The 26,075-nt window shown below is 37.5% G+C and overlaps 1 protein-coding gene across 2 annotated transcripts in view; it reads right to left on the bottom strand.

Annotated features, from left to right (window-relative positions):
• Positions 1-26,075, bottom strand: part of RGS17 (regulator of G protein signaling 17) — a 103,512-nt gene that overhangs the window by 6,830 nt on the left and 70,607 nt on the right. For both annotated transcript variants that reach the window (XM_046669891.1, XM_046669892.1), the window contains 3 exons: positions 20,942-21,085; positions 4,888-4,977; positions 3,181-3,415 (listed from right to left, as the gene is read on the bottom strand). In XM_046669891.1, the coding sequence (XP_046525847.1) occupies positions 3,181-3,415; positions 4,888-4,977; positions 20,942-21,085 (469 nt within the window). The remainder of the gene's footprint in view (positions 1-3,180; positions 3,416-4,887; positions 4,978-20,941; positions 21,086-26,075) is intronic.

Here is a 26,075-nt window from a genome sequence, read left to right as displayed (position 1 = left end):
TACTCCAATGTTCACGTTGTTTAAAAATATTCTTCATAGAAACAGTTATAGAATTTCAGAGGTAGAAAGGCCAGATTATCTAGCCCCCTAAATGGGAAATAGATACCAACTCGAATTGGTTTGTAGTGGCTGCTTTGTGTTGAGAGAGATTCTGAGGTTGAATCTGGGTACAGCAGTAAGGAGGATCATGACCGACTAGCCATGTCATTTGGCAGAGAAGATGACGGCAAAGCACAACAGCCTTACAGCTGCCGTTCTGGATTTGGTTTACTATTCTCTGTGCCCCTTTTCATTTTTATTTTTGTAAGCAAATCATTTGAATACTGAGGCCCAGAGAAGTGAACTAATTTGTCCCAGGCCACACAATAAGGTTGAAGCAGAGCCAGGACTAGAATCCGGTGCACCTGAATCTTCGTTCAGTGATCTTACTACTATAGAGTCAGGGCTCTCCTGATGTGACATGTGTCCTCTCAGTGTTGGAAAGCAAAATTTGAAGGGTGATAACTCAGGATCATCGGACAGTTAGTAACGTAGTGTGGCTGATTAGGAAATGACAAGTTTTTGCATAGAAAGTTCAGTGAGATATACTTTGGAAAGGGGAAAGTACATGCCATAATGTGAATGTATTAGACAGTCAAGCCATTTGAAATGGTTCAAGAGTAAATATATCTATACCATGGCTTAAAATATAACTGTTAACAATTATCTTTTATAATTGCAAATGCCTACTTTTGGTTTATTTGTTTTTGCTGCTAAATAATAATCAAATATAGTTACTATATTGACAGGAGAACAATCCGTTGGCTGACCAAAGGCACTTCATACAGTCCAATAATTAGATTCTATGTCAAGAGCTATTCATAAGTCGCACACAAGTAGCAAAATGATAAAAATTTGAATTTCACCTCTGTCTCTGTTTTTCTCTCTCTGTAGTATTTTGAGAACAGTAAAGTGTGGATAATGGCTCAAATGTAGATATTAGGAAAAATAAGGCAGGAATACATATGGTTATTACACTAAATATTAGTCTACTGAATTTCAGAAAGGTTGTGTTATTGATCAGAAAATAATATTTTAATGACTTTTTGGTGAAACTCATGTTCAAAGCAAAGAAATTAAGCTAAAATAAAACTCTGTTACTTTCACAAAAAGAATGAAAATCCAATAGTCTATATTTCAACAATCAATAACTGTAATAGCTCTAAACTATGGCCCAAAGAAAGTAATTTTGTGAAAATTATTTTACAAAGCTCCATCAATCGGTGACACCTGAAAATCAGGAGCTGTGAGGACAATGGGAAACTGTTTCCCATAAAAACTAAAAATTAGAAAATGAAGACTGTAAATTAAAGGATCTATGTGTACTTAGCATGGAAAATACTTTTTCTACTAACATTATTTAAAAATTGAACAGTCCTCATTTTAAGATGATACATAGATAGTACAAAGGAATGGACTAGCTAATCTAGACAATTAGCACTTTAAGATGATACATATTATATTTTGAGGAGAGAAATGGGCTAAATAACCTCCTCAAAGACTGTAATTATGTGTAATTACTGGCAAGATAAGAACACCTTTGGGCATATTTGGATCATTTGATATATTTGCCATATAAGGCAATATTAGAATAAAGATGAGAATGAAATTAATACGCTAATAAAATCCAAGAAGAACTGGTTAGATGCTGAGGTTCTAGATAGACCAGAAACCTGAAGAATGTATTTTTAGGATGAAGAATTATAATGGAGTTAGAAATACAAAGTGGCGTCAGTAATAAATTTATTGAGGCTACAGAAAAAATTCTCCCCACCTTGTTTCTATGAATACTTTTTCTATGTTAATTCAGGAAATAAAAAAATAAAACAACCTTTTGTGTATCCAATTCAAGCTTTCTCATTTTTTCAGAGACAATACTACGGGAGTTCTCTGGAATGCCAATGGCATTTATAACCTAATTAATAACTTTTTTTAATTACTTACATATACTTCATTAGAAGTGAAATAGTTTATATAGCATTCCAGACACAGAGATTGACAAAGTAGACACTAATTCATTTTATAGATTTCAAGGTATGGAGTGTAAGGCAGGCTGGGCCACATCAAGTGTTGGATGAGGCACAGATGAGCACAGCCTATTTCCAGGAGACATAAATGTCCTTGTGCACTGGAGAGGGGTGTGGAGCCTAAGTGAGAGCAGAAAGGACCAGGGCAGGACATTTAAATGCACAGGTGAAAATCACAGTGGTTTAGGAGAAACAGAAAAGACAAAAAGTGGGTGGCGTGGAGAAAACAAGGCATTCTTGGAACCTCTAAGTTCAAATGCTTGGAAGCGCCCCTGGAACTCTGTCACTCAGTACACCAGAGGCCTGGGCACACTATGAACCCCTGCCTCACCAAAGGCTTTTAATGCTGGTAGCTGGAACATTCCTCAGGAGCAAATTAATTTTTAAAAAGTTAATGGAAAATTCTTAATTTGGTTTCTTGAAATGTTCCTTATTTATTAGGTACATTCTCACAATGGGAAAAATAGCTTGCCCTTTGAATAATAGGAAAACTAGAATAAGGAAAATAATTGCCATTACCCATCTCTCCCCCAAGAGTATTCATAAAGGCCCATTCCTTAGTTCTGTAAAAATTTATCATAAGCATCAACAAACATGGCAGGGTTTTTTTTGAACCTCTATACCAGGGGTTTTCTAACTAGTATGTATGTTGAAAGCTTGTTAAAAGTGCAGATTCCTGGCCTCTGTTTCCAAAAATTCAGATTCAGAAGTCCTGGGTAGGCCTCAAGAACTTGCTTTTCAAACAGAAGCTCCAAGTGATTCTCATACACGTGATCTGGGGAATCACACTTTGAGAAACACTGCCCCACAGTAAATTCTTCTCCTCCACTTTAGTTCAAGTCATAGCAAATTGTATTTAAGAGGCTTCCTAATGTTAGTTCTGAAAAGCAAGTAGACTACCACATGATTCAGCCAGCGATAAACGATCAAAGCATAGTAGGGAAACCAGCCTTTAAACACGTGTGCAGGAATTCTCAGAATGGAACCTAAATGATCTACCCAGAGAAGCCTTCTAGCCTGTCCACACCACATGCATTACCCAATTTGGACAGAAGTCCCTTTAGGTTCATCATTGGTCTTAGGAAGCCCACATCAATATTTTCCCGATTTTTACCTCTTTTGGTGATAGGATAGAAATGTAATCTTCATATATCATTCTAGCCTTTTCTTCAATGACTTTTTTGTTCTGTTCTTTCTTTAGGTCTTCACAAGCAAGCCAGAAAAGTAGGTTCTCTTCACTGTATTCTGTTCGGAGGAACTCTCTGAAAAGGTTCCTTCCTGCTGGGGCCTTCATCATCTTGTCAAAATTTTGAGACCAGGACAAGACTTCATCTGTAGTGGGGTTTTGGCTGCAGAGACAGAATGGGGCCATTATCAAAGGCAGCTTTGACCTCTGAACTCTAGCCCAGGTAGGGGGAGGAGCAGATAGAAATGCTATTCAAGTGCTGCCATCTAGTGGTCATTGCCACTCAGTCTGGCTAATAGCTGCCACGGGAAGGTTAGTTATTTCTGAGTCTTGACAAAAATTCGTATACAAGCTGCCTGTTAGGGAGCCAAGAGTTCATATAGCAAGAGGCTATAAACGCTACGCACATGGTCATAAGAAATTCCAAATGAAGCTCGGAAATGTTCAAACCTTAACAATCTATTGCTAGTTGATAGAAACAGTCTATACATTACTTTGAAGAGAAAATGAATTTTTTTGTTTGCATTTGATGTACTTTTTAATTTTCAAGCCATAAGATACAGTTTATCTTTTCATCTCTGGTGGCTATTTTTTCATTTGTCACTGGATCTAAAATAAGAATGCAATGAGTGCACTTGTCACATATTTTCCTAAACTTTAATAATTATTCTATTAAATATGAATGAATGTTTACCCATGAATGGAGTTATCACAGTTAAAAAGCACAGGCCCTTTATAATGACACTGGGGACTTTTTAAATACCTATATTCAGGTTTTCAGTGACTACTTTCCTGCAGAAACCATCAGTTATCATTCCCTTTGCTTATGCATCAAAGAAGTGGAAGAGAGAAGCTTGGAGATTCTTATGGTTAAATTGATCTTGATCTTGCTTTCCTATTCATTGGTCTATTAATAATAATTTTCCCACGTAAAATACATTTGAAGTACTTACATTTTATTTTTTCTTACCTTTTTGACAAAGTATTTTAAATAGATTTGTTATTATTCTGAAGTGTCTGAACTTCCTCATTCATTTAAAAGATTTTAAAAGGTGGAAAAATTACTATTAAGCATCAACATTAAAACCTCATAAGAAGCAGCAGAAGAAAGCACCTATAATTATACATATAATCTACTTGTATTTTAATTTTATTCTGTAGATACTGCATTTCAACTTCTCATTTTGGAGAACATACCTGGTTAGAGTCTGTTCTGATGGAAATGGGACAAGGGAACAGCTGGGTGCCTTTTCTGATTGACTTAGGTAATTCTATATTTTTTTTGTGTGTTTTAGACTCTTCCCATATAAAGAGAACAACTTAAAAAAAATATTCTTAGAAAATGGAAGTAAAGGATTAGGGCAATTTGAGGGGCTTAATTCATGTAACAACCATTATTGTTTGAAAGAGAAAGACAAACTCAGGCAATGTTTTAGTTGATAGCTTAATGTAGCTAGTAGAAAAACTTAGGAAAAGCAATTGGAATCACAAAATAAGATCTCCCATATTGAGGATGCATTCATTTCACAAAACCATTTTGAAGAGTACCAAGAAGAAAGAGATAATACTTAAAGACTGAGTGGATGTAAACAGTACATAAATACAAGACGTAACTGTAGGGTGAATCACACTCACCATTCCTCTAGGACTTGAATACTCTCCATTTTTGTGGTATGTGTGGGTCTTCCTGCATTTTCCCCTCTTTCTTCGTTCCTAACAGTGAGGCTGTAAGATAGTATAACACTTTGTTTTGTTATAGGGAAAACCAATTATTTAAAGAAAAGAAAAAAATTGCAGGAAAATATTTCATAGAGGAATTTTATTTTCAACTATGTGAGAATACAAAGTACACAAAGTACAATGCCATTAAAGTACAAAAAGAGCAATACCATTTTTAAATGATGGGTAAGCCCATGTCAACTAAAGGAGAGAGAATCATTATTTAATAAAATAATAAAGTAAATCATAATCTCAAAAACAGATACTATTATACATTCTGACTTCCTCCTTACATAATTTGAATTACTTAAAATCTCTGAGATACTTACATGATTATATACTTTAATATTTGACATATATCATTATGTTACTCTTTGTAGTAATGGCATTTTGACCTTTGATTAGTTCTATTCAGTTTGTTTTCCATTTATTTTCTCCCATTGATAGCTAAAAAGATAAAATGTATCAGAATCTAAAACAGAATATGCTAAATCACATCATCTTTCTATGTAGACCAGGTTTTCTGTTACCAATACCATCATTCCTCCATCCACTCAAGTTCGAACTACTGGATTCATATTTGACTTTGTCTTTGCCCTTCATCCCATTCAGTCAATCTCCAATGTCTCCAGAGGGACAGGCCAGTCAACAAGGGGAAATGGAAACTATTATTTTCTCACGTCTATTGGGTGGCAGGCATTCTCCTTTTACCTTTAATTTTACTACCCCTATTTTATAGGTGAGCAAAGTGAGGCAGAGAGCTGTCTGCTAGACTGGCACAAAGTCTGACATTAAATGTGTGATATGGTTGGAATTTGAACCCAATTCTGCAGAACAATTCTGTAATTTTTATTGAGCATCTATTGTGAACCATGCTTTCTGATAGGCACTGAGGCAATATACTACTTGTTATGTGAATGCAGAAAAGGGTCACTAAATATGGTTATGGTAGAAAGAAGGGGTTTAGTGGAAGGAGGCTTCCAACAAGTAATCCTTAATCTCGAAAGTTTGGTAAGGGAAGCTGAGACAGTGCTCATTAATTCAGTCTTTCATTCTCAGGGGCAAGGGTGAGGATGGAGAGAATGTAGCAAAGGAAAGAATATAAGGAAGAGGGGCCAATCTACAACTGAAAGTGAGACTAGATAGTAAAATTTAGTAGAGAAAAGAAAAATTTCCCTGGGGAAAGGAGAACTCAATAGAAATTAGAAAAGATTCTTTAGTCAGAAAAAGTACACTTCAATGAAAAAGATAAAATTTGATAGTGAAATAAATTTAGTTCTCCTCTACCAATTTCTAGAAAAAGCGGCAGATTTACTGGTGTAGAATCATGGAGAGAAAAGAGTAAACGTCTCGCGAAAGTGGTGTGACCCAAAGAATTCTGGGTAGCAGAAACTACCGCTGACTGTTACTCAAACACCCAGCAAACCAATGGCTCTACAGGGAGGCGGCAATTTCAGAGTCAGAGTCCTCAAAGCGTTCAGTGTAGGGCAGCGATGGGGAAAACAGTGAGGGGGGATTCAGAGAGAGCAGCACGACTGTTTAGGTCTCGGCATGTGGGTACTGTGATTGTGTTTGCAGCACGAGCTAGCCTAGGAAACTTCAGTCCTCCATGTCGCTACCCACTTAGGTCAGGTATGTGTTTGGGAGGAGATTCATTAATCTCAAAGTATCGTTGAGTAAGAGTGCTTCTCGGGAATTCGATGTACTTCCAGTAATCAGGGGAAAGTGGGTGGGAGGAGGGAGGAATACACCATTGATGATATTCTGTGAAATTTCCTGGGAGAAATTAATGATGCCAAATGTATAAAATATGCAAGATTTTTGTAAATTCCAGAAAGATCATATTTAAACAGGAAATTGATACTCATTTCGGCAAGCTTTACAGAGCTTAAATTTGTGTGTCTGCACGCACACAGTAAGGTACTATAAAAAGACTAGAAAAAGAGCTCCCTTTCACTGATTAAATAATAAACTTCTTGAGAATTTATTTGTTAAATTTCCACACAGTGCCCCTCAGAGTGTGCCACACAAATGCAAGTATACTTCATTTATGTGACATCTTTGAAAAAATTTGTTCTCCATTGTGCTTTGCTGTAGAGCAACAAATCTGGAATCCACCTGCATGAATTCACTAGTTTCTGAACATGAATTCTGGCTCTTATATCTGTTTCTGTGATATTTACAAACATCCCAAATGCCACCATATTAGAGTGATCATTATGAAATATTGGGTTGTGTTTACATCTTTCATTTCTACGGATGGTAAAATATGGACACACATTTGTTCTTAAACTACTTATAGCAGACATTCAGTAAGTGCTTTGCTATTCACCATTTTCTCCATTTCTTGATCTACTATTGGACACAACATGGCCCTGTGGAAAGAAATTGACTGTTAGCAATTGATGTGTCCTTTTAATCAACTGTCCGTTAGTACCATTCTTAGAAAACTGGTTTCAAATTTTCAATGATCAAGAACCACTGATAACGCCATTTTAAAATGACAAGAAATGGAGACAATGACAGGAGAGTTGGTCCTAGACTGTTTGCCATCTGTGTCTTAGGAATGACTAATGTCTGTCCTCAACTTCACTTGGTCCTGCTCTAAGTAATATAATGTTTTTTTTTTTTTAAGGTGATAAATTACAGGAAATATTTGCTCTAGATCAACATATACATATCATATGTGCTTGACAAAAGCCCTTAAAAGGAAAACATGAAACTTAACAGTAGCGAGGGGTCATGTGGAGACATGATTTTTTTCACTTTTACAATATTTGTAACATTTTATCAACATTTCTACTTTTTAAACAACTAATCCATAAAGAGAACAGAATACATATACAATGCTCACTGTGGGAGTCTTGATCAAAGCTTAAATATTTTATGGAAGAAAATGTCACTAACCTAGGCTCAGTATGCTAAAGTAAGTATTTAAAATCCCATTAGAAATTTTCTCAAATGGTAACTTTGAGAAGGGAGACATACATTTTGTACATTTCAGAAAATAAGGAAATATGCCCTCTTTGTGTGTGGGTGGATTTTTGTTTGTATATTTACAGAGGAGTTTGGATAGCAGGGTGGGGAAGATGTTACCTGCTGCCCATTATAGAGTTTACCTTCTGATTCATCATTCCGGACATATGTGGGGCCTATTTTTGAAGACAGTCTACTTTTATAAGAAAAACAATTGGTTCTTAGGGAGAACCCTTGAAATGTTGGCGAATAAGATGAAAACTTTGCAGTAGCCATGGTAACTCTGGGAGAGAGGACAATCACAAAACTGCATATATTTACACAAAGACAACTGCGGAATCAGTAAGATGCTTAAATTTAAGACATTAGGACATCAAAGCTCAAGAAAGAACCACTGGCATTAGTAAAGGCAGATACTATTCAGTATGTTAATATTCTCGCATTGTGCTATCAGTTTTTTCCTTTTTATTAACAGCTTCTAACTCAAATGTCCCAGTGCAAAAATAGAACCAACATCCTTCGGCTTTGGAAAAAGAACTGGTAGGTTATTCTTTAAATGTTTCATTTTCCTCAGTCAACATATCATGGTAAACTAGTACCACAGCTTTATTTAAGAGTCAATAACAATTTACAAATATGTACAAGACACCTGGTTTATGCAACATTGCCTGGTTGGAAATTCAAGATGAATAACACAGAAGCTCTGAAATGAGCTCCAACAGGTAAATAAGCATCACCCAGCATTGCAATGAGAGCCAACATAGAGGTACACATATGGTGCTTCTTAGACATGGGTACAATATCTATACTTTTGCAGGAGAAAATTGAGAAAGGCTTCACAGAGGGGATAATGATTAAACTGGGCTGAACAATGAGCAGGTGTTTGCCAGATGGAGACCTGGACAAAGAGAATTGCAAGCAGAGGGAGAAAAAAAATCATGTGTAGAGACTGGGAGTTGTAAAAAGTCATGATATAAATGTGGAACAAAATGGACAGATCAGATGTTTAAGGGTGAGGGCAATAAATTAGAATAGGCAGTGAGGTGTGGTTATGTAATGGGCCAAGAAAACAAGGAGGTGGACTCTGAATCTAGAATATACCTCCTTTAAGATGATTTTTCTTTTCATGCTTTATTTCCCCGTTCATAATGGGGTAATGGTAGTGACCTACTACACAAGGTTGTAAGGCAAAGACTAAAAACTTGTGACAAAAAGGCTAATTATTACACATGCTTAATTAAATGTAAGGGCAAATTGGTTGCATATTAAAATGACAATTCCAAGTTTACCAAAGAGCTTTTCATCTCAACCTGAGGAAATAAAGACTTAGACTCTTCCATTATTATAAAACGCTTCCTCATACGTTACCTGACTACTTCATCCTCACAGCAGTCCTGTACGGTAAGCAGGGCATTTGTTATTAATCATTTCCATTTTAGTTTAAGAGGAAACAGTCACTGAGGTTGACTTAGACCAGACCCACAACTAACACATATGAGGGCTGGAACTCACGTCCTCTGACTTCTTCTCTCATACTCATTTTCACTATGCAATGCTGCTTCTCTTTATATAAAAGAATTAACTGTGATATTTTACCTTTTCAGTTATTTACAAAAACTGACTGCTCTTAAAAGTTTGGAAACGGTCAAACTCCTATCACCAACCAGTGTACTGAGTGCAAAAGCCCCTTCTATGGGGGCTTTATCCCACAGCTCAGACTACAGGAGTTATTGACCAAAGGACTGAGTATGTAGTAGATATTGATGAGAAGCAAGTTCTTCCCAATTCCCTGGAACTTGAGATTACCAGAAAGGAATTGTTATAGAAGGTTTTTGAGAGGAAAGCCTGAAAGAGGAAGAGAGATGGTGACACTCATGACTGCAGATGAGGGGTTGCTCCTGCAAAGGGCCTTCTTGGGAAGTACAACTTGGTCCCATCAGCAAAGATAACTCTGGGGAGAAGGGAATGAGGAAAGGAGAATAGCATTGATGCATTGCTTGAAAAAGACCACAAGAAGAAGAAAAAAGGCACCAGAGGGTGAGACAGCAAGCATATACCATCAATAATTTCAGATATATATCAACTCACTTACAGTCAAGCCTATGACTTGAACTTCACCTCTTTCATTTCTACATTTTTGGTAAAACCACATGGTTTTGAATGGGGTATGTGGGGGTGGGCATGGTGGTTAGAAATTTGTGTCTGGAAATGTCATCAACACTTGTCAAAAAAGAAACTGCCCCTGTAAATACTCCTCCTACTTTTTATAATCATGTATCATATGTCATGAAACAAGCATTTCATTTGGCTAAAGCTTTTATTTCATAAACTTAAAACATCTTGCAAGTAACACAATCCGCTATTGAAAATCTGTCCACTAGATGGCTGTGTTGCCTTAATAAATATAATATTTTCATCGGAACAAAAGAAAACAGAAAAGTTTTTGGGAGTAATTACCCTTATTTGGAAAAAAAATCTATTCTTGTATGTGTGGAGTTTCGATAATTATGTCTTTCTAAGGAATTTGAAAAGAGTCATTCAATTTTTCTGTGAGTGAAATAAATTCAAAGGTGGTAAATTTAATCTTGGGAGGTGCACATAATTGGGCCCATTTTTTTCTTTTTGGTATTTGGAAAATGTCCTGGATACTCCCCAGCCCCAAGTCATTTGATTTAGGAATACTTTAGTCTCAAAAAAAGGCAGGCATAATCCTATTAACATTGTAATTACGCTTTCCAATAAAAAGTTGCTGTAACTCTAATGTCTTGCTGGGGTAATATGGAATTCAGGTCATACATTCTTAGAAAAAATGACTAGAAAAGGTCTTTAACTACCAACAGGCAGGCAATATTTTTTATTTAAAATGTTTTTAAAAGTCCATTTTGAGAGTGGAGACTCCAAACTATTTCAATTCCATTTTGGGTTGTACGTAAACATTAATTTCTTCTTTTGAGGCATGGCAACTGAAGATAAATCTCTTCATCTTCTCATCCTCTTCTCTTTGCTACCAATTTCCCCAAATACATGGTTCTTTTTGAAAAGATGGGTTTAAAAAATTCCCTTTTTCTATTGGCGTTAAATTTTTATTTCAAACTCGAAGCCATGTGGTTCAGGTTCATCGACACATTAATTTGATTTAGAATGCCAACGGCAGTTAGCCAGTTATTACACGGTTAAAATCTGGATCCACTATGTAAGCTTGCATTAGTTCAATAACGAAATTTCCTATTTGGCATCAACAGGGTTTCTTTTTTTCCTTTAAAATTAAGAGACTACAGGACTGAATATTTAGATGTACTTTATATAATACCTGCCAATCATCAGAATCTTCTACTTCCGTTCTCAGGTTGATTGAAATCCTATTTTAAGCTCTTCCTTCAACCCACTGTAATTTTTCCTGTAAGTCATAATCAAGTTAGTGGATGCTTTTGTGGGAAAGCAAATATCTCGGATGCGAAAAGGCCAAACGAACTTCTATTTAGATAGTAGACACTATTATTAAAATGGCACGTAATCATCCAAGTCTTTAAAAGTTTCTGGTTTTAGTTAACTTATGTCCCTATTAGAGAAAGCAGAATGAAAAAGTTGGAATTCTAGCAGTTAATACTCAGAAAAGCATCTGATAGCTGGCACGGTCACCTACTATCCACTCATTTATTCCTCCCCTGGTATTTTCCAGTTACTATGTGTGTTAATACGTATGGGATGAGGCGGGGAGCATCCTTGAGAACAATTATGATTGAAGCCAAGAATCCTGGTCTGTGGGGGAACTTAAGCCCAGGATATAATGAACTTACAACACTCTGGGAATCCTGCAGCTGTGCGGTGCACGCCCCAGGAACGCTGAACTACACCTGTGCTGCTTAAAATGAGAGTTTGGGAGAAAAGGCCAGGGAAACAGAATGCAGAACCAGGTTCTGTCACATTAGCTGACAGCATGTAAATAGAACATGCTAAGCATACAGTGGTCAAATCCTACAGAGTCTGGTAACTTCCTCGCATCCTGAGAGTTGAGAAGGGGGCAGAATTAATACCTGTAAATAAAGGATTATTTAGGGAATCTATGGATGTACTGAGCCCTAGATAACTGACTTAGATACGTTATTAACCATACCTTACAGGTGAAGAAACTGAGGCTCAGAGAGATGAAATAATTTGCCAAAGGTTTCACAGTTGTATGTTATGAAAGTGGGATGCATCCAGCTCTGTCTAATTCCTGTGGCATTGTTTCTTGCCTACCCCACGCTGTCTCTTGAAAGTAGGCTTTATATGAAGAAGATGTCATTAGAATTTGTGTGTAATCTTTAAATATGGCAGGAACACATCTATTTAGAATGAAGCTCACGGAGTTATTATTGCACTATTACTTATGGAATTGGTAGATTAAAATGGTTCTATATTCAAATAATCTATGTTGCTTTATACAAAAAGTAGCATTGGCAGAAATTTGCTTTCTACTAAGGAACCATGCTCCCAGGCAGGAGATGTACATTAATACCTAGTATATCGATATATGAAACAAAGATATGAATTTTACAGCATTGGAAATTATAATATTTATAAGACTCAATTAAGCAGATTATTATGCAATCAACTTGATATTCACAAACAGTAGACTTTATTGTCTGATCTGACAAAGAACATGTAATTCTTGAGTGGTGTCCTAAAATGGCAGGCAGATTTTAATAGGTCTACCATATCTAGACCATGAAAGAAAGTAAACTAGGCATAAAAGAAATAATGAGGAGTTTTAATGAGAAGGACAAAAATAAAGAGTTAATACTGATTTCAATTAGATGTAGCACAACTACGATATTGTACAGATAGGCCAGGGGTAACAAAAATGTCATAACCTCATTTTTTTGTATTGTTGTTATTATTATTGATTCAGAGAGGCTGGGGGGAGTTCTTAAATACTGTCCAGATAGCTAATAAATTTGGCCTGAATTTGGAAGGGTTGAATTTCATATTGTTTTAGAAATTGAATAATTTGCTTTGATTAAGTCAAGACGGGAGCCCCAGCTTCCCTCAAATTGAACCTTCACCGCAAAAGATCAGGGTGTCTCAGAACCTCTGAAGAGGGGCTCACTCATTTTCTCTGCCAGCTGATTTTCTATCTCTAAATTCTTTCTCCTTGTGCACCAAAGAAGCAGCTTGATTCTCAAAGAGTTCACTGATAACCTCCCAGTTGGCGAGATGACAAGATTCTGACCATTTTTTTTTTATGATTTTTACATTTTACAATTCTTATTGTGTTGGCCCCCCTGGTGTATTCGCAACACTGATCATTCCCTCCTGTGTGAAACCCTCCACTCTCTTGGCGTCTGTGCCAGCCTGATGCTGATGCTGTATTTTGTATGTTACTTCTCAGACTGTCTCCTCTCTGCATTCCTTGTTTGCAGAGCTTCCACTGCTTTTTCTTGAAATTCTAGTATACCCTGAGGTTTCAGTCTTTAGCTCACAGCTCTTCACACCAGGACACCATTCTCATCTCTTGTGTACTGTCTACTGATGACTCCCAGATTGTTCTATCCAATTGAGACTTGCCCTTGAGCTTCACATTCATTTCCACAACTACTTCTTGGGTCCCTTTAACAGAGAAAGTCCAGTTCATCATCTTATCCTGTCCTAAACAACCTCCTGTTCCAGTGTTCTCTCCTGTGATGGGATCACCATCAGCCTGACCACTTGAGCAAGCAAGATGGAGTAATCCTTCCCTCCTCTTTCTCACCGATACTGCTAAATCCTGACGGTAAAACTAATTCTTTCTTGAATTTGTAATCTCTCCATTCCCTTTGTTATCTCTTTATTTTGGGCCTCCAACATCTCTGAGACTATTACCAAAGTCTTCTAATATTCTCCTTGATTTCCTCTTGTCCTCCCACATACTTTCCATTGCCTCCAGAGGGATGTACTTGAAACATATAATGGACTTTGTCCCTCCTTACTTAATAATCTTCAATCATGTCTCATACCCAAAAAAGTGTAAAATCCTAACTCCTTAATATCGCATAAAAGGCATTGTATTACTTGTCATTGCATCTCTCTAGTCTTCTATTTTGTCCTTCTTGACTTTATATCCCAGTAAAACTAAACAGAGTTTAGTGCTGCCTCCGGGAATCCTTGCCCCTCTCTACTACTGACGACTACTAGTACTGCAAACACCATCACTACTTCTGATACACACACACGAGGGAGTGAAGGAAAACGGTGCGTATGACGAAATCCAGTGGTGCCCTAATAAACATTACCTGCCACGTATTTCTCCGAAGGCCTGGGAGAATGTGCCTGTAATTTTTGAAAAGAATTTTTGTGACACAAATTTCTATATTTTATAAAGTAGACTTAAATGAAAAATCTAAATTCAATCATCCATTCAACACCTTAGTATTAACTAAATACCTACTATGTGCCAAATAGTATAAGTCAAAATTTATTTTTGGCTATTTTAAAGCATGGAATTTGAGTATATGTTTATGAAAATGCCCAGTGTCAGTTGACCAATGTGAACTTTTGTTATTCATCTGTAAAATCCACATAATATAATTTTAATGAAGGTATTAACCTAAAAACCAAAAACATATCAAACAGGAGAGTCACTAATATGAAAACCAGTCCAGTAAGTTGGCGAGTCAAACTGGCCCTCCATGTGTTTAGCCTTGTCCAGGGCAGAGGGAGGCGTGGCCATGGGGATGAACAGCACTGGCCTATTGCCAAGGTCATCCCAGAAACTCTGCCACATGCTGGCCCATCCACACCCAGACGGCCCTCACCACATTGCCACAGACAGCAAGTCAGCTGAGATTCGAGAGATCCTCCCGGGGGTCTGACCCTGAAATGACTTGAAGCCAACTGGGGAATCTGGGGTCACTGGACCCCACTCACATCTCTGTGCAGAGCCCTGTCCCTAAATGCACTGCCCAACCTCTTTACCCACAGCCTCTTTCATCCTGTCACCTTAGGACTCTGGGCTTCTTCACCAGAGTGAGGGTCCTCCTACCATCCGCTCTCTCCCCCTCTGAGCACACTCCTTTGTTTTCTTTGGAACTCCCTTTCCACAGAAAACACACTTTCCTGCATCCTCCACTGTCCATGGTCCACTTCCCCTCTCTGGCCCTAACTGGCACTCAGCTGTCTGAAGGCACCACCTCTGGGAGGCAGCTCCTCCCACACTCACCACAGGGCAGGGTGGGGTTGACATTCCTCTTCCGCATCCTCTGAGGCTTATGCCATCTGACTTTTCCCTTCTCTACCTCCCCTATTCTCTTACAGCTCTGTGATCCCTCACACTGCACACTCTTCCCTCTCCTTACCCTCCAGCTCAGGGAAAACGTGCCACAGGTGTCTCCATAGATGTCCACAAGGCACCCAGCAGGATGTTTCCTTCGTCCCTCACTGAACTAGCTTTCACTGACTATGAGCTGCCTTACTTTCTAAGCTGGCTCTTGCCTACTTCTAGCCTGAATTAATTTAATCTTCTTTCTCCAGCCCTTTTCTGATTCATTCTTTCTACTCTCCTAAATAAGTCTGGGCATTATATTTTTACCTATTATTTTGTTTTCTTCACATCCATCTGTTCGTTGGTGATCTAAACACTGCAAGTGACACTTGGAAAAATAAGCATTTACAGGAAACATAGAGTCAAAAACAGTACCAATGGTATGCCTTCAATGGAAAGGGTCAAGAAGTTCTAATTCTGGCAGCTTTCCAATAGAGAGCACTCTGGTCAGATGGAACACAGACTTGGCAGAGGCAGTTTGAATACTAAGCTCTTCTAGAGGGTGACTTGGGGAGTAACACTAACTATTCATCTCTAGATTCGACCGCTTATTGAAAATTTGTTCGCAGGGAGAATCTGGCGAGAGCTACGGAAGCACAACAGTGCCAAGCAATAATAGGCATTCATTAAATTGTAAATGAGTGAATTAACAAATGCTGGACATATAGAAGGTCCATGGTCTTAGTGTCTACTTTTTGGCTTTGTCTATATGGCCTGGGAAACCTGGGTTCATTTTGGTAGATGTCTTTTGATTGTGTGAGTTTAAAGTTCATGTGGGTTTTAGAAACTATTGAGGACAATTACCTATGCCATGGCAAGATGGAGTTTCAAAACTATAGAATTCTTTATAAGTGAAATTTATGATGATCTGGTTACAAATACTTTGGAAGTCCTATGCAGATAACTTATGCTCCCACGTGAGATGAATCAGGTCTCCAAAGGCGACAGGTATCGAAGAGACTATTTATTCACTGGTGCCTCAGATGACATGATGCACCTTGCATGTGTGAGCAGATTTATTTCTAGGGAGTGGTTACTTTACCATGGAGCAAAGGTGGCTTTTGTTTTTCCTTTCAAAAAATATTCTTTGGCTTTTAAAGCATGCATCTTAATATTTCCATTGGCAGAGAGCTAAAGTGGGACAGCGTCAGAGGATAAAATAGGACATTATTTTGGCACTGTTTTGAATTATAGAGGCTGTGGTACTTGTTAAAAATGGAGGGAGGGGCAACCAAAAGCATGTGCTTGTGAAGTGCATAACTTTTATGTAGTCAGCTCTATCCCATGGTCTGGGAACTCTGGGAACTAATGTGTCCAGAAGGGAGACAATTTTAGCCTTCACTGGGCTAGTTAATTTACTAAATTCAGTCTGTGACCAATTTCTTCTGAGAAGAATGAAGACTATCCGGTGCAGTGGGCCAAATCTTGTAGGCAATACCCAGTAGTGCATGAAATTGTGAATTCAGTTTGAAAAGTTGTATTTGATGTAATTCTTGAAGAGTTTGCAAAGTAAGAAGCTTTGGAAACGGTTCATATCAAATCTGGAAATGAAAAGTTTGGAAGTGTCATCTCAAAGTAGACGAAACAATGGACTGGATATTAAGAGGCTTGCGTTTTAGTCCCCCTTCTGTCACTCACGAGCTTAGTGACAGTAGACAAGCCTTCAGTTTCCTCCTCTGTAGAATCAGACACAGCATTTTCCAAACATTAGTTTTTTAGCGAGGGCACTTTTTTCTTTCAAACAAAAGCCTATACCTAAGTCTAATATGTAAAACAGCTGCACATGGCGGGCTCTGGGCTGTGGCCAGGAATACTTCAGGCCCCCACAGCCCCAGAACCATCCCCTCACCACCACGAAGTGGCCTGAGAAGTCAAGGGGAACTTTTTGGAGAGATGATAGCTTAAGTCTCCTGAGTTCTAATTTTTATGAACAAATGTAGAAATCTGTCTTGCTTGATAGGATGCCACCAGGAGCAATGAGGAATTAAAACATGGATGGATTAGCACCACCCATTAGAAGATTTTATTTGAAGATAAATAGTCCGGGTTATTTTAATATAACCCTTGATGTTAGGAGAGGGTTCATGGGACAATTTGGAAATTAGCTTTAAGCTTGAAATAAATTTTGAAAGCTCTGCCTTTCTATCTCGTTTTTGAGGCACTCATTTTTGTGAGCACACAGCAGTTTCTAGTTTGCAACGAATGCACTTTCCCATGTGTTGTCTCATGTGCGAGCGTCTGAATGACCTCACTAACTTATGCTGTCCTGGTGATGGAAGTTTCGTGAGGAGCCCACATCTTTCAAAGCTTTCCTTCTCATAAAGAAAAGGGAATAGAGTTAACTACCTGAGGAGGCAGGCCATTCTGTTTGACTCCTGAGAGAAGAGGAGCATTAAGTTTGCCAGTGGCACGCTTGAACCTCTAGACAAGTGGTCTTGACAAAACTCTCTCTTCTCCTGGTCAGGAACAGCTTAGTCCCACATATAGAAGGACTTGCACATTTACAGACTGTCCATTTTATGGCCCAGTCTCAGGCAGCCATGACTCTTTTATGTAAGACAGGTTAAATGGTCTAAACCTCATTCTCTTGTTTTCTCTTCTTAGAGTGGAGGGCTGTGGGGAGAAAAGGGAGATAGAGAGTGATTTGGGGAAGGAAGTGGTTCCTTGACAGGGACAGAGAACAGATCAGCTTAATGAGTCACTGTGAAGTAAATCCTCATTTTTTAGATTTTTGAAGGAAACTGTGGAACTATTCAGGAGTTATATACTTAATCTTTGTATCATCCCCCCCAAATAAAGCATAGTGGTAGTTTTATAAAGATAGGAATAAATTTAAAAATGGGGGAAGAGCTCACAATGAAATAAGAATGAGAAATGCAAATTTGAGGGAAATATGATATTGTTTAAAAAACCCATGACAGGTGAGGCTAGGGTGAGGTATTTATATTTATTGCTAGATACACAAACTTATTTTCCCAACACTCTGCTTCCTTAAAAGGAGGTAAAGTCAGCTACGTGACAACAGCTCCTATTCACGAATGACAGTTACTTCATACTTGGACTTCTAACCTTTTTTAATCCCTAACTTGCATTTTTTAGTGTTTCTTTTTGTTCTGCTCCTTGACCCAGCCTGGAAAATTTGAAGAACATTTCTTTCTTTCTTTCTTTCTTTTCATTCTTATAAGCCTTTATAACTTTTTCCTAATCTCAAAGTACAAAAATAATATTTTAAAAATGCATGTGTAAAGGACATTTTCATTTGCAATGAGATAACATAGTCACAATTAAAATCCACAGTTTAAGACAATTTAACTTTCATTTGTTCACAAGTTGTTTACATTAGAAATTACCTATCATTTGTCATATATAGAAGACATAAATTTATAGACTGTGCATTTTATGGCCTAGACTCAGGTATCTATGACTCATTGTTAACAAACACAGTTCTTGACAACGATACTCTAGTTCAGAACTAATAGAGCTCTCATCCATTGCACCATGTGTTTGGGGTCCAAATACATATCACTCCAGAGGTGTGGAGAGTTAAATGCAGCATCCAAAGGCTGTTTTGTTCTCGATCCATAGTCTGTGTTCTGTGACAATCTGATGCTCATGAGATCACATTGAATATCTTATTATTTAATCTGCACTTTAAGAATTAATAAAAGTAAGTCTCACTAAATATCTGAGGACAGATAAGAGCAAATTTTACTAAATGCCTGATGGACAGCAATGAATATAGTGCAACAGAACTTCAGTACTCTCTCTGTTTTGGTGTTTTAATTCTGAAGCAATTCAGAAATAAGTTTTGGCAGGTAAATGAAATCATATACTGATTACTGGAACACAGCAGAGTGCAAATGAGAAAGAGAAGTATAATCTTCAACCCTGTGTAACAATGTATTTGCGATGTTTTATACATTCCAAGATAATTTTTTTGTATATATCCACAAGCTGATATTTTTTTAATGTATATTATTTCAAGCCAGCTCCTCTTTAAAAAGATCTATTTTTCCAAGATGAAGTGTTCCATAGCCCAGTGAGTTAACTCTTATTAAATGCACACTATGTGTTAAGCACTGTTCTTAGCTCATATGTGTTTTACTTCACTTAATGTTTACAACAACCTCATGAGGTTGGGATTCTTATTACTGTCATTTGATGGATAAGGAAGCTGAGGACACTAAGTCACTTACTGAAAGTCAAACAGACAGTGAGGGATGAGGACAAGACTTGAACCCAGGAAGTCTGACTTCAGAATCAGCACATGAAGTTGCTGTATTTCATGGATTAAGACTACAGCTAGATGATCTCTTTAGGAGGAATAAAAAAAATACACAGCTTTATTGAAATATTTCTCTCCTCTAGACCTCTGTTTTCTCCACCTGAAATAATTAAGGCTTAAGAATGAAAGAAAAGAAATCACATCTGACTTTCCCTAACAAAGAATCATCATCTTTGAAGCAATTTTGATATTGATAAAAACCACTCTAAACCTTTCAAATTACTATAATATCTGATGGTTTTCTGGAAATGAAGTTTTCTAGAGGAGCCAGAGCTGCTCCAACACCAGGGTCACCACTGTAGCATGACACGTTTCCTGTTGTCTTTGGGGCACAATGATAGAACGTTACATATCATAACAATAACCTTGATGGATGTTGGAAAATGGTAGGGATCATACACAACAAGATGACTGAAGCATTTAGGACTTTCTTTAGGGTTCTCAAATAGGCCAGAGAGATCCAGAAGACCACTGCTAATCCAGAAGATCCACTAGTGAACTGGATCTTAAAGGACCTCACAATTTATGGTTCTATGGAAAGTTCCACTGAGTCTAGCATCCCCCTGAAGAATCTCATCTGCATAAATCTTAGGACTCTAGGTCTTACTGATTTTCTTATTTGAAGGCACTTTGGGACTCTGGAACTGGAGCAGGTTTTCTGAGGTGCCCAAATCATGGACATTTGGTGTTAGATGGGACCTTGGGAATCAACTTGCGTAACTCTCCATTATTTTGACAATGAGAATACCAAAAAACAGGGATTACAACTTTGTATGATGTCATAGAGGGTGTCAGTGATGAGACTGTAATGGAAAGCAGGTTCTCTGGCTCTGTGTTCACAGTTTTTAATTAATTGACTTGGCCTTCATATCCATCATAGCCCTTGGCCTTTTAGATTCATGGACATGAGTCTGTGGCACTTCCTTCTCTGTCCTTTGTCAAGAGTATGTGGCTGAGGTTGCCCCTCTGACTCATAATTTTCTGGCTCTGTGACTGAATGATCAACACCCTATGAAATAGCACATAACTGAAACACTTTCACTGAATACTACATACAATACTACTAGATATTATCTTAATGTTCTTTCACCTTCTGTAACATTGGAGAATACTGTGTATTGTTAAATAAATATATAACCATAATCTTATTTTTACCTATAGCTTTAAGAAGCATGGATGGAGAAAAACATGATATAAAATAATTTTTAATTCTTTACCTTACTATGAATTTAAACATAAATTCTGAGGACATATTATATTTTGTTTATGGAAATGGCTGCATGAAATCAACGATGGGCTCCAATAATTCCTACTTATAAAGGAAAAACAAAGACAGATTGAGAATTTCTATGACCCCGAGAACTGACATGTGCGTTCACTCCAGTTATTACTCAGCTCAGGTGTGGCATCATAAAGACAACAGGACATACCAGGAGCAGCTGCAGCAACAGCACCAACAAAAGCAACATGTGTTGTTGGGCCTCTGGTTTCCAGGCGCTTGAGACACAGCAGGTGTTCCCTCATTTTGTGACTGCTGCCTTTTTCGCATCTCAGCTACTTCAGTACCCGAATGGCTGAAAGAAGAGAGAAAACATAAGGTACGAAAAAATTACAATAGAGATAAGTTGCCTATTCTGAGAGAAGCATAATTTAATGAAAGGGGGGAAAAGATAAAAAACGAATAATAAAATTAGCAATTCTCCAGAAAATCTTTTAGGAGACTATCCTAAAAGCTTTGGGGACAAACTTCTACCACTATCTGCTACATAAAATTATAAAGACAATGTTGCCGTGTAATCAAAACCAGTTGGTAAGGTAAATATGATGAGGTTTGAAAATTTATTTTTAACTTCCTTCTTTACTCAAGGATGGTTTCATCTGCTTTCCTTTGTGAACACCTTTAAACGATCATGCAGGTGTATGACTCTGTTCTCCACTGTTGTTTACAGTAAGGTTAATTGAGCTTTACAAATCATCACTGCAAGGTTTCTAACTAAATATAATATTATGAGGAAGATCAAGTTTACTTTTGTGTTCTCACCTCCTTTTAAAACACCCAATCTCCTTATTGGCACTTCTGACTCACCCTCCAGGAGCCTATTCTTGATGATATTAGCAAAGTGTCTTATTCTCTGTTAGTTCTCAATGTTGCAAAGGCATGACCTCCCTTTCCTCCACACCCAAAATTTATTTTCATTTAGTAGACAATTGTGGAAAGATAAAAGAGTCATCAAATCCAGGGAAATTACTTCTGTGTAACTTGTATATCATGGCAGATGAGAAAAATACTGGGGTAGAGGATGTCCTACCTGTGACCTTAGAAATCAGGCCAAAGAGTTGTCACCTATTTTAAGACCAATCCAGACCTAGGACTTTGTTAAGGATAAAAAATAAAGTTTTGTTTCAGTAGAATAATATCTAATTTAGCATGACTTAGAAAAAGGAATGAATTCTACTGAATGATGATTTTTGTAAATATGCAACATATGTAAATCATATACATATTGTCATATGGATGACTGAGAGTAATACGAATTAAAAATATAAAGTGCTTTGTGTTATTTTGGTATTGTGAGCTCATGCTTTAAAAATTACATTTTAAGCATTGATTTTTCTTTAAATTGGAGAATAAAATATGTATTAAATTTTATTTTCCTGTGTTCATGTAATGAAAGTAGTTTAAAATTTTTCAGAGGCTGTTGCTTATATATTCTTGCAGCATTTCCAGTCTAAGAGGCTATTAGGTATATAATTCTCTTAACTGAATGTCAGATGGTCTTAAGGCCACAGGGTGCAGGTGGCCCTTGGTCGGTAAACACCACCAGTCCAGGGATCATTGTCTAAATATGTTAGTATTGTGTTTCATCTTGCTTTTAATTTTTAATTTCCAAATCGAAAGCGTTCCGTCTTTGGGGCAAATTCTTATAAAAATTTTTATTGTAAAGTTATATATTTTGTCTACAAAGGGATTATGCACTTTCCAGTTGGGATTTTACGTCAGGATTTTTAATCATTCTAAGAAACACCTAATTAATAAATCAAAATATTTATAGAGCGCCTACAGTATGCATGAGTTACTTATGAGGTATATTTGGAATGACAACATGTTATAAGAAAAAAGGTGAATAAAATGACACTAGATATTAAAAATTTATATTTTCAGTTCTGAATACAATGATAGATACTTTTAAAAAATATTGTTGTCTTGCAAACAAGGTAAACATCTCTTTAGACCAGAAACAGAGCAGGAAACCACAATGGTCAGTAAATGGGGTTAAAACTACAGCCATTTTGTAATTCAGGGAAGGGAACAGAAAGGTGCAAAGGTCCCATAATCCTGTGAGGCATAAAATGCTCCACTATGAGTAGTAGGAGCCCAGATTCCAAACTACCTCCATAAAATCAGGGGCTGTGTTTCCATCATGCATAAAAGGATGCTGAAAAAACCACCTGTACGATTCAATGATACCTAGCTGCAGGAGAGAGAGAATGCAGAGAAAGCCATCCAGACCAACCTAGGCCAAGAAGCCCATGGTGACTGGATTCAGTGACTGGGTCAGGACATGTCAAAATTATTGCTAGATGGGAAGGAATCCGGAGATGTTGACGAAAGAGCTACTTTGGGACTGAGGGTCTTGAGGGACTAGTAGAGACTAGTGAAAACATCCTTTATGGAGAGTAAGCGAGAGTGAGAAATACACCTCGCACTCAAGGTATTGCCTGAAAGCAAAAAATCCAAATTAACGCTAGAAAACAGACAGCCAACTCAACAATCAGGAAATGAACATACTTCGGATCAAATGCAAATACCAGAATCACCTACAATTAGTTTAATAAAGCATATGTTTCAGATAAAAAATGTGATAAAGGAAAGAAAAGCATTCATGTAAGAGAACAAGAAATTATAAAAACAATCTAGGCTAATATAAAACAAGAAAAGACAGAATGAAGAAATGTATAAACAAAACACGTAGACATTAAAAAGATTCAGATGGAATAATCTCTTCCCCCAAGCAACCCCAAAGACAGTAAGTGATAGCACCAAGGAACAGACCAAGAATTCAGCAAAAAGAGATAAAAAGATGAAATGTACAAAGATAATTGAGACAAGGACAGCAGTAACATTGAAAGACTCCAATATGTGTCCAAGAAGATTTTCATTATAAAGAGACAAGTAACCAATTGTCAGGGAAGTTGGCTGAGGACTTTCCAGAATTGGAAGAAAACAAGACAATACAAATCCTCACGTTGAAAGAGCACACCACAACTGAGTAGGATTAATAAAATAGGAACAAAAGTAAATCCATGCTTATGCACAGTATAGTAAAACCACAGAAATCCAAGATAAAGAAAAAAGCTGAATTACCTAAGGAGGAGTAACACGTACTGACAGCAGACTTTTCATGGGTGATATCAGATGCCAGAAGACAACGGACAATGGAGTAATGTTTTCCAAGCGCTGAGAGAGAAAAGCTATCATCCTACAATTTTATATTCAGCTAAGCAAAAATTCAAGAGTGAAGATTATTTCTGACATAAAAACTCAAATTCATGTTGGAATCTACGTCAGTCAGAAGAAAAAATTAAGGGGAAGGAGGGGAATATAAGAAGCAATTAAATTGATACTGAAATTAAATTAAATATAATAAAATTAAAATTACCAAAATAAAATTATTGAAATTGATAAAATATGATGCTGAACTTAATTAATGACTGGCTAAAATAAAACCCCATTTTTCTGTTTAGAAACAGTCTAGAAATAAATTTTTGTTGTTAGTGTTATGGAGTCGATTGCCACTCCTAGTGACCCTGTTGACAGCAGAGTGGAACCCTGCCTGGTCTTTTTGTGCCATTCTCTCACTTTCTGGCACTATATCAGACAATGTTCACTGCTATTCATAGGGTTTTCCTGGACAATTATTTGGAAGTGGATGGCCAGGTCTTTCTTCCCAGTCTGTCTTAGTCTGGAAGCTCCACTGAAACCCATCCATCATGGGTGACCCTGCTGGTATTTGAAATCCTGGTGGCACAGCTTTCAGCATCATAGCAACATGCAGCTGCCACAGTATGACAACTGACAGACGGGTGGTGTGGTTCCCTGACTGGGAAACAACCTCAGGCTGTGGCAGTAAAAGCACCAAATCTTAACCACTAGACCACCAGGGCTGAGAGAAATAAATTGAAGACTGCATAAATTAGGAAAACGGGACAGTTGCCCTGCTCCTCAGCTAACACTTTTTCTTGTAAACATCACACTGTCCCCATTATGTTCAATCTAAGAGTCATTTTATCCTCATCTTTTGGGCCCATCAGCAGCATCTGATACAGTGATCACTCCATGCTCTTTGAAATACTTTCTTCTCTTGACTTCCTGGCATCACACTCAGCATTTTCTTCCTATCTTACAGGTCACTTCTTCTCAGTCTGTTTTATTTCCTTTTTATCTCCCTCACCTCCAATTTTGGATGGTCATAATACTCTATCCTTATAACTCTGTCTTTTCTTTGGTGAACTTATTGAGACTTGTATTGGGCTAACCAGTTTTCTGTTCAAAATCCCCAAATTTACATGGCCAGTAAAGATGGTTTTCCTGAATTCAGGACTCATATGTCCCACTACCTACTTACATCTCCACTCAGCTTTCTCAACTTGGCATCTCAAACATAACATGATCTAACCTGACCCTCTTATCTTCCCCTCAAAACCTGTTCCTCCCACAGTTTCCCCACTTTCAGTAAATTAAAAGCCTCATCTTTATAATTATTCACACCAAAAACACTTTGGAGTCATCCTCAACTCCTCTATCTTGTTCAGCCCACATCAGCAAATCTGAGTCCTGTCAACTGGTCTCCACTCACCTCTGTTGCTTCCACTCCTCGTCTCTTCCTCCTTCTATTCTATTCTCAGCCCAGCAGCCAAAAGTGAGTCTTTTAAAACATAAGTAGATGATTTCAGCAAAGAATCTTCCACCAAAATCCACTCAAAATCTTCCAGTGGCTTCTCATTTTACTGAAAGTAAAAGCCAATGTTTTTGCAATCTGGTCCTTCCTCACTTCTCTGAATGCAGCTCTTTTCCTCTCCTCCTCACTCACGGTGGCCTCCTTGCTGCTCCTCAACCACACTTGGTACAATCATGTTGTCAGGGCCTTTGCACTTGCTGTTCCACACTCAGGGCTTGACTCCTTCAACTCTTTACTCGCATGTTACATTCTCAGTGAAACCCTCCCTTGCTACCTTATTTAAAATCACAAGTCTCTCACTCCACTCCCTTTTCTATTTAATTTGTCTCTGTATTATGTACCATCATGGGTCATACTACAAGTGTTATGCATTTGTTTGTCTAACCAACTAGAAAATAAGTTTCATGAATGTAAAGATTTTTGTCTATTTCGTTCATTGTTGTAACAATGCCTGGCACATAGTAGGTACACAAAAATATTTGCTGAATGGTGAATTTTACAAGCAATCTCATTAATGACAAGAAAAATACAACAAAGTCTATCACACGCAACATTCAAAATTATTAATTTCCGGGGCCGGCTCTGTGGCCGAGTGGTTAAGTTC

This window comes from Equus quagga, chromosome 8 (genome assembly GCF_021613505.1).
Source record: "Equus quagga isolate Etosha38 chromosome 8, UCLA_HA_Equagga_1.0, whole genome shotgun sequence".
Classification (NCBI taxonomy): domain Eukaryota; kingdom Metazoa; phylum Chordata; class Mammalia; order Perissodactyla; family Equidae; genus Equus; species Equus quagga.
This window is presented reverse-complemented; position numbering and strand designations above follow the sequence as displayed.